The 9267-nt window shown below is 40.1% G+C and overlaps 2 protein-coding genes across 4 annotated transcripts; both read left to right on the top strand.

Moving 5' to 3' along the window:
- Positions 1-418: 418 nt before the first annotated feature.
- On the top strand, positions 419-4575 carry LOC122782051 (centrosomal protein of 55 kDa-like). 3 transcript variants are annotated; one of them, XM_044046244.1, is made up of 8 exons: positions 419-542; positions 1095-1241; positions 1389-1619; positions 2084-2549; positions 2969-3095; positions 3196-3349; positions 3440-3514; positions 4370-4575. In XM_044046244.1, the coding sequence occupies exons 2-8, from the start codon at positions 1095-1097 to the stop codon at positions 4505-4507; spliced, it is 1338 nt and encodes a 445-aa protein (XP_043902179.1). In that variant the 5' UTR covers positions 419-542; the 3' UTR covers positions 4508-4575. The 3 variants fall into 3 exon arrangements, with proteins under 3 accessions (XP_043902179.1, XP_043902180.1, XP_043902178.1); XM_044046245.1 differs by lacking the exon at positions 419-542 and having other exon boundaries at positions 1071-1241; positions 2084-2143; positions 2399-2549; XM_044046243.1 differs by lacking the exon at positions 419-542 and having other exon boundaries at positions 1071-1241.
- Positions 4576-5773: 1198 nt separating this feature from the next.
- On the top strand, positions 5774-9205 carry LOC122781458 (free fatty acid receptor 4-like). The gene is made up of 3 exons (XM_044045137.1): positions 5774-6389; positions 6478-6609; positions 7848-9205. The coding sequence occupies exons 1-3, from the start codon at positions 5853-5855 to the stop codon at positions 8232-8234; spliced, it is 1056 nt and encodes a 351-aa protein (XP_043901072.1). The 5' UTR covers positions 5774-5852; the 3' UTR covers positions 8235-9205.
- The last annotated feature ends 62 nt before the right edge of the window (positions 9206-9267 follow it).

Below are 9267 nucleotides of genomic sequence, written 5' to 3'. Positions count from 1 at the left end.
TTAATTAACTAATTAAACTAACTGCATTATGAAGTAAAGGGTTATTCCACATGTAACTCAAGCATTCATAATTTCTTTAAATTCAAAAACAAAATTCATTTCGCATTCAGTGCTGTACTCACATTCGAGTCTTTGGGTCGGTACTGCAGACACCCCTTTTTAAATAACAAAACAAAAACCCGACTGCTTAAATACTGAATAAAACCAGCTTAAAAGGACAAAGTGCAGGTGGTGATGTGAACAAGATGCCACGTTCACGTGCTGTGAGAAATTTGATATGCACCGTATCGTGATATAAATACAAGTAAATATTTATTTCATTTCACTTCCTAGAAAGTTTATTCACATAAGAAAAATAACATGATTATTATTATTTATAGCATGTTTATTGTTCATTTATCAAACTGCAGTTCCAGTAAAACTTTCGTCAAAACGCCGTTGGGTCCTTGAACGCAGCACGGTGGCTTGTTCATCAGTTTCGCTTCTTTTCTGCTGAATACGAATAAACATTCACCGCAGTGGAATTCTTGAGATATTTTTCAGTAAGTTTTATTTGCATTTCAAATTCTACTTCATCAACGCTTTACAGAAGCAAACATTATTATAACTATAACTAATTCCAAGCTAATAAGAGTTAGCTTAATTTACTGGTAAATTAGCTTGATTTAGCAGTAGACTAGTGTAATTTACCAATTATTGAAGATATCTGTAAGTTAACTTTGTTTTATGTTTAAGTTGCTATTTTACATTCTGGATCTGATTTATCTGATCCAAGAAGGTATACATTAACCAACAAATACATAAATGTTAAACTTAAATGAACGTAAATGAAAAATCTTATCTATTTAAATATGTTGGTAATATTACTAGTGAATAAACATGAGAAATCATGTTCTTAATACTGATTAAAATAACTGTGAGTAGCATTTTAAATCAATGCACGTGTCAGAAAATATTATGTTTTAGTCTGCATAATGATTAGGTTTTTATTCGTCAACTTAGGTTTTTGCTGTTGACAACTTTCTAATGTTCTTTTGTCAATCTAAAATTTTATGTTTGTGTGTGTCTCTTGCAACATTGGACACATGACAAAGATGGCATCGTCCAAATATAAGGATTTAGTCTGGAAAAGGAAGAGGCTAGATATGGTCATTAGCTGCCTGAGGAAGGAGAATGCCTGCCTGAAAAAGGCCCTGGTCGAGTTATCTCGTCAACATTCGAAGCATCTCAAGCTAGTGCAGGTGAATATACTCAACTATTTGACTGTTGGCCAAAATTACACTTACTGTACTGTAACATCGTGCACAATGTTTGTTGAATCAGGGAAGGTGTTTGTTTACAGTATATGAGCATTATTGAAACCACTTTCTCCTCTTGTCTCTTGGTAGAGATTCATCTCTCTTCAAACTGTAAGGATGGAGAACTCTCAGCAGCTGATGGATGAACATAATAAGACCGCTTCACCACCAGTGCTGAGTAAGAAAGGGTCAAACCTGATGGAGGGAGTGAATAAAGACAGGGTATCTGCTTACGCCAGAGAGACGGAAGAAATCAAGAACAAGCTTGTGAGCCTCTCAGCTCGGTGTCAATATCTTGAGAACAAAGTTAAAGGAAAGAAGGTAAAAAATTGTCTTAATGGCAAGACATAAAATGCATGTTCAGTGTAGTCATGCACCTTTTTTTGTAATAGTGTCAATTACAAATTATAATCACCAATTTTCATGGCAGACATTTTGAATTTGCTTTGTGTCTCAAGAGGGAGCCAGCACAAACACACCATTTTATCATTTTTACGTGTGCTTTACCTTCTGTGGCAGGTCAAAATATCTTCTGTCTGTTGCCAATTGTAGAGTGTTTGATTTGAATGATGCCTATCTTGTGTGATAGCATCTCTATACCACTAGATGGCAGCCCTTGTTGATAAATGTCAGCCTCCTCACACTGTTTTCCATTAAAACAAAACTTCCATATACAGCACAAACACCCATCTCAGTGCATTTGGTCTCAACATTGTAATGCTTTTAAGTGAATTGGTTTTCACAGTATCTGTAAGCATGTGTTGTATTTTATTGTTTGCTATCAGGAGTCGGATGAACAAGGCTCAAACTACACACAAACAGAGCTTGAAAATCACCTCAGAGATGTAAGAGTTTTGTTGATGACGGTCAACAAACTTCTGTTTCTGCCTTCATGTGAACCCGAATCCACCTATATTCTGTTACTGTTTAGTCACTACTGTTTATGTGCACATTTGTCTGTCAGTAAGACCATGCGTCTATGTACTGTGTACTTGTCTTGTGGAGTGTTTGTGCATTCGACCCACCCTCTGGCACAAGTCTTGTTTCCCTCTGTCTCTGTTATGTGCTTCTCATTCTTCTTTTTTTTCACTCTCCCTGAGGCCTTGGAGAAGAACAAGCACTTGCTGGAATACGACCAGCAGAGAGAGGCCTGTGTGAGGGCAGTCATGGCCAGAATGTTATGGCTGGAGAGGCAGCTGAATGAAGCCAATCAGGCCCGCTCAAATCAGGACAATGAAGACCATTCAGATGGTGAGCCAGAGGGGCAGTGGGCAGTGGGCACTCAACACTGGGGCAACAGGGGGCAACAGACTGTCACAACAAGGTTGTTTAGATATCAAGATTACACTCGAGTAGCCTGCTTTCAGTCAGTAGATTTTTTTGCAGTTTCAAGACAGTGTCATCTTTTGACAAGCATCTCACCACAGACAACACAGACGTGACAAAAATAATAAAGAGTGAATTAAAAAGTAAAATGAGTGACATCAAAGTGCTACAGGCTCCACTAATAAAGACTTGAAATAGAAATAAATAACAGAAACCACTGGACCAATACTAGAATAAATAATACGGCAATATTATTTATTCCATATTTCACAGCTTTATGTGGTATGTTTGGCTTCACACTGCATTTGAAAATGTGTTTCTTTTCTTGTTGTCGCTCTTTGTAGAGAAAAAGAAAATGTGCCAGATGCAGGAGTTTTATGAAAGACTTCTACAGAAAGCCAAAGAAGAGCTGGACGTGCTCAGGGAGCAGCTCAACCTCTCCAAACAGAAACTGACAACAGCTCAAAAGTGGTTTGTCCACTGTTTGTAAACATACATGTCAGAATTCACATTCAAAAATGGTGAAGGTGATGGTTTAAGTCAGCTATGTGACGGATGAGTTGATGTGTAGGTGCAAAGAAAGGGAGATGGAGGTGGAAGAGCTCAAGCAGCAGCTGCATGGTCATTGCTCCGAGTATGAAGTCAAACATCTGACAGAAAAGACCGAAGACCTTGAGTACAGACTGCATAAAGAGAAGCGTAGGACAGCGACCTTTGAGCTGCAGGTGTGTCTATTTTTTTCACCCCAGCCGGAATAATCTAAATTTTACCTTAATTATGCAAGGCAAATTGAAAGTAAGTTTATCTGTTTTCAGATTAAACTCCTTCAGAAGTATCTGCTTAACTCTCACCGTGGAGACCAGGAAAGGATTGCAGACCTGGAGGCAAAGGTACAACACTCTTAACTGGCTTTTAATTAAAGCCAAATTATGTAATTATTTACATATTGAAGACTCAACAACATGCAATATTATGTCTTTGCTTGAAAAGGAAAATCACCCTTCATATGTTTGCCAGAAAAAATATGCCCCCTAAAACGCTGCTTTGTTTTGAGTGCAATGACAAATTTTACATTTTAGATCACTTGTGTGATTGACATCTGGTACTGTCCAATAAGTGCCTGTTGTGCAGATTGGTGTCAAAAACTGACACGGCACCAGTCAATGTGTCATGTCAAATCATTTTGCTTCAAAATGGTACTCAACTTAGCAACTGGAAGACTAGCTCCACTTTGTTTTTACATTCTATGGGTGAGAGGCACTTAACAAAGCAAATGGTCAGATTCCTGACAAATCCTTTGCATAAAAAGTAAACATTAATTAAGCAAATGAATAGATTACCAATTAGTGTAATACTGTGTAATACTGTGAGTTGCATATGTAGTTTTCGGGCACTGATTTTTTTTATGGGGCAATTGTAAGCAAGCAATCGCTTATTTACACATCTTAATAAATGTAAGTCCAATATTCTTTAGCCTCATGTGGATCTCTCCTGAGTGTCAATGCTGCATTATGGTCACTGGCTATCCTTTAACTGTTTGTGTCTACTGTTTGGTGTAGAGTAGACATTATACAGCATTTTTTTCCAGTTTGTGTACAGCAGCAGAGTGACCTAGAAGACCGAAATAATGATCTAAAATAGGCTAAATGGCTTCAGTAGCCAATAAGATCCATGCATTCTGTGACCCTCTTGTACTTTGCACTCACTTTACAGTCCATTCATTCAAAACCCTCCCTTCTTTCCAGCTCTCCAGTCTGAAACCCACCTCCACCAGCAGAAGTGTACTCAATGAAAGCTTCCTGAATTGTCCTGGCTGCCTGGCCCAGTATCCTGCCAGTCACTACCAAGACCTGATTAAACACATGGAATTCTGTCTTGATTGAGCCGAGCCTTAACCATCTGTATCTGTATGACTGACTGAGAAAAATGCCGTTTATCTAATCTAATAATAATTCAGTGTTCAATTACTGAGGGTGTGATTCTTAATTTTCTGCAAAGATCCACAGATGCTACATTCCACTAGTGGTTCCCTCATTGATAAGCCTTTCCAACTAATTTCTACCTTAAAAGCTAATGACATTGTTGTCCATTCACGCTGCTATAGCCTCCTTGCCTCCTCCCACCTCGCACACTGTTCAAACCAGATGAATATAGCTTAAAACAGCTTGTGTAAGTTAATCCCTTCACACTGCTATTTAAGGACATGGATTAGTATAGCTAGCCAACAATATGACGAGTCAAAGATTTGTGCAGTGGCCGTAGACTTTGAAAGGGAAACATGACACCTAGGGTTGACCTTGCCTATCGGCTTTAGGACAAAATGCTAATATGGTTTAACCCCCTGTACTTTTCAGGAACATTTGATATGAAAGCATCTTCGTGGAAACTTAGGGTGCAAACTTAGTCTGTCCGAGACACCATTCAAGGAGTTGTTTCTCATGTGGATTATTACGAACACCAGACATCTATCGATAAATGCAAGGAAGATCTGTCTGTGAATCACAGAAATGTCCAGTCGGTTGCTTCAAACTCGGTGACTTAATACGGGCACCAGTGTGTGCAGTGTTTGAATAAGATGTGAAAATGATACAGATAAAATAGTTAAAATAGTAGCGACAAAAATACTGTCAGAGAAAAGACACTATACAGTATAGTGTGTGCTGTGATTGAGTCCAGAGCTACTCCAGGCGAAAGGATCCTCAGTTTGCAAGTACATAATGAAGCTGTGTTTGATGTACAGTGGTTGGAAAAAGTACTTACATACTTTAATTTACATAATAAGACATCAAATTAACACAAGTGATATCTACCCACTAAATGAAAGACAGCCATTCTTGGGTTGTTATAAGAATATTTACACATCTAATACATTAAAACACTTAGATTAAAGGAATAGTAAGAAATTCCCCAGTTCCCCATTTAAACCTGGACAGTTTGAAGCTTTTAATTATGATACAAATCCAAAATGATTCCCCTGGTAAACAGTCCATCTCCTCCTTTTATTGAGGCTTTCATGCTGGATATCTTAAGAATTTTTCAGTAATGTTTGACTTCCCTCCATGTCACAGCTTAAGCAAACAGCATCAAAAGGGGCAGTCACCACCCATCCGCCCCTTCTCCTTTATCAGTTGATGTCTTACCAGGTTCTCTTCCACATTCACTTCTCTGTGTGTCACCACTGTGCATTCAGTTTGCATCTTGGATCTAAATACTATATTTCCAGCCTCCATGGATATTGACCCTCAAACTCACTTACTCCACTCGCGAAACTTCACATATTTTTCCTTCTTCTCCGAGTTGCATTACTGGAATCATGCTACCACTATTGTTGAGACCTTGGCTATCTCCACCGTCTTCCTGGTGTCCGTGGTGACAAATGCTGGAGCTGTAGCCCTGGTAACCTGGGAGCGCAGACTGCTGGCCAACAAGACCATCCTGACCCTCAACTTGTTTGTGGCCGACCTGCTGTTTGTCAGCATGGTTCCACTGATAGTGGCAGTGCGCTGGACCGGGTCCTGGACACTGGGGTTCGCAGCCTGTCACTCTGTGCTGTATGTCATCTGTATGAGTGGCTGTGCCACCATCACCACCCTGGCCTCCATCAGTGTGGAGAGGCTCCAGGCCATCCTCCGTCTGCAGACGACCCCCACTCTAAACCCCAAAATGGTGGCCGTCACCCTCATCTTCATCTGGGCCTTTTCTGCACTCACTGCTTTACCCACCAGTTTGTTCTTCACTGTGATAGAAGTGGATTTCACAGAGCAGGTACCCATGACTCAGTTGATTAAAAAAGTGTTTTTTTTGGTTGTTCCTGCTGTGATTGCTTGTGTATATTTTTGCCATTTGCTTGCAGGAAGATGTACATATCTGTACTCTGAAGTGGCCTGACCCAACTGGAGAGATAGTATGGAATGTGTCCTTTACTGCCCTGTGCTTCCTTCTCCCAGGACTCATTATAGTCGTCAGTTACAGCAAAATATTACAGGTGGGTTTATCATACTAGCCTACATCTTTTCCTGATTTAAGTATCAAAATTCAAAGAAAGGGAATTTAAGCTGGGGTTTTTATGATCTTTGAATGCTAGCTACACTTTTAAAGGTCCAGTGTGTAAGAATTAGTGTAACCTAATGCAGATTGTGACAGATGGAGGGCTCCTCGGCCCACTCCTCCCTTTCCCGAGTCCATCAGGGAACTACGGTAGCCTGTCTCTCTCCATGCAGAACAATGAGCGAGTAACATTAAGCAAGAGAGAGCAAATGACGTGATGCCTGGGAAATGCAAATTCCAAGATCTCTGTCTCACCAACGAAAATTACAAAGACTGACTTTGTCCAAGATCTCAAGGACAACCACATTGTCCAGATGCAGAGCGTTGCAAATCAATAAAAGTGGACGCCGCGGGCGAAGCGGCTCTTACAAATTGCCCATTTTAAGCTGTGTCAGCGCATTTGGTCCTTGAATTTGAGAAACTGGTCTTGGAAGGTCCTTAAAAAGTCCTTGAATTTGATGTCAACCAAGGTGACGGAAGCCTGTGTCATAAACAAAGTATTTTTTAAACAGCAGTAAGTGCCTTTGTTGAAAATTGTTTTAAGCCATGAATTAATACACATTATTCACAGAAAAATAAATTGTCACAGAGAGACAAGCAAGTAATACTGGCTACTCAGAACTATAATATTTTGGACAATTTGAATTGTTGGTTTAGGTTGTTTTTTTGACATGAACAAAAAGTATAGTATAAATCACTGTGCGTTTGTGTTTCTTAACTGTGACATTGTACATATACATTGTTGCGGTACTGTCCTGATGATAGTCTTCATTTACAGTAACAAAGCACTTTACCCTTGGAATTGTAAAGTAGTTTGAAGAAACCAGCATTGACCATTCATTCAACAATTTACACCCACTCATGTCCATATGTGCTGTGTTAGGTCGTGAAGCTGAAAATGGTGCCTGCTGTGCGTGTACGTGGGGACTGAGCTGTCAATATTTCACTGGACAACCAGTGACCCTCACAAAAACATTAACGTGATACAGACAAACCAAAGTGGCCACACATTGATTTTTAGATATGAGAGGATTTTATAGATGTTTGAGAGACACTGGAGGTAAACATGCTTTACATGAAGCCATGTAGATGTAGATCAATTAAGTGATCTACGTGTTATCTGCCCATGTCATAATTGCCAGTATTATATGATTTTATATATTATTTGTATTACAGATTGCTAAAAAATCAAAGCGAAGGCTCCAACGTCAAGACAGTCAGCCGCCACTCGGTGGGTCTGAGTACCACGTCTCCCGCCAGGACATGAAGCTCTTCCGTACTCTTCTGTTCCTTGTGCTCTCTTTCTTGCTCATGTGGTGTCCAATTTTCATCATCACCTTCCTCATCATGGCCAGAAACCTCTCCAGCAGTCACCTTCACGTCTCCTCTACGATGTTCTTCTGGGTGACAACGTTCACACTGACCAACTCGGCTCTCAATCCCATCCTCTACTCGCTCTGTCAGTTCAGGAACAGTGGCCGTAAGTTCTGCTGTGGTTCTGCTGTGGCGCCACTGCGAGGAGACACTTGCAGCAGTGGTCAAAGGCAAACGACGCAACAGTGATTATCGTGGTTGTGTCAGTTAAACATGTTGACAAAGTGCACAACACAATGTACACACAATGTAAGATGGACCACTTCTATGCTTTCTTCAACCTTGGTTCAGTGCTGTAAAGCAGAAAGACCTTTCCAAACCGTTTTAATGTTGGTTTAGTTACATTATATTAATGTTATATGTAGAATAAGTTGTGATATAAGAGTGGAGGTTTTTATTATCTGACTCCTTAGTCAGCTCATTATAACATACTCTGAACAATTGACTAATATGATTAAGACTTTAAGTGTCAAACATGGAGAAGCGAATAACAAACGCACATTACTCGGTCGCATCATTGCCTTTTTTGACATTTGGAAGAAGGCAGAGTTTGTGTTGCATACCAAATGGAAGTTTGCATGCCAGCAGAAGTAATTAAACTCTGCGCGGCAGTAAACGATCTCACATAATCCTGTCAGTGGTTTAGTCCTTCTGGCGGAGTCGCTGGAGACGATATCAGACATCAAACCACATTGCTGGCTGGAAACGCTCGTTCTGAACTGACCGGCTGGGATGCTGTAATTTCAACTTGACAGTGCATCATCATTTAACTGACGCTGAACAAGTGTATTAATCTATAGACTCTGAAATATTTATGAATGATCTCCTCTCATACACTCATACAAAGCTTCCTAGGTTCTATAAGACACCAGACAAGACTGTACTACTGCAATTTTGGCCACATTTTACAGTAGTTTTGTTACTTTGCCAAAACAGTACGGCACAAAGTGTATTTCAGGAAGAGACAGTGATCTCAGTATGTTATCATCCAGAATCAGGATGAATCACCCTTTTTCTCCCTGCTCTTCTGCAGTGCAGATCATACTGCAGTCACAGTAACTCAGCTATCTTTACCTGTGATGGGATTGGCGCCACTAAAATGACAAGTGGCTGGATTTGCAAGTTAAGAAAGCTGAGGCTTTATGACTTTTGCGTCACAGTCATTAGTGTCCCCTAGGATCCCCTTACCCATTAAGCCACTCACTGCCTTCTGTTACTGAGG

The sequence above is a fragment of the Solea senegalensis genome, linkage group LG15 (assembly GCF_019176455.1).
Source record: "Solea senegalensis isolate Sse05_10M linkage group LG15, IFAPA_SoseM_1, whole genome shotgun sequence".
Taxonomy (NCBI): domain Eukaryota; kingdom Metazoa; phylum Chordata; class Actinopteri; order Pleuronectiformes; family Soleidae; genus Solea; species Solea senegalensis.
Note: the sequence above shows the minus strand (reverse complement) of the source record. Positions and strands in the feature narration are given on the sequence as shown.

Excerpts from the sequence above, each read along its gene's own strand:
- LOC122782051 (XM_044046243.1), top strand. The coding sequence starts at position 1,086 with ATGACAAAGATGGCATCGTCCAAATATAAGGATTTAGTCTGGAAAAGG. Across the intron at positions 1,620-2,083 it reads ACAAAGTTAAAGGAAAGAAG|GAGTCGGATGAACAAGGCTC; the intron begins GTAAAAAATTGT and ends GTTTGCTATCAG. Across the intron at positions 3,096-3,195 it reads CTGACAACAGCTCAAAAGTG|GTGCAAAGAAAGGGAGATGG; the intron begins GTTTGTCCACTG and ends GTTGATGTGTAG.
- LOC122781458 (XM_044045137.1), top strand. The coding sequence starts at position 5,853 with ATGGATATTGACCCTCAAACTCACTTACTCCACTCGCGAAACTTCACA. Across the intron at positions 6,390-6,477 it reads AAGTGGATTTCACAGAGCAG|GAAGATGTACATATCTGTAC; the intron begins GTACCCATGACT and ends ATTTGCTTGCAG. Across the intron at positions 6,610-7,847 it reads GTTACAGCAAAATATTACAG|ATTGCTAAAAAATCAAAGCG; the intron begins GTGGGTTTATCA and ends TTTGTATTACAG.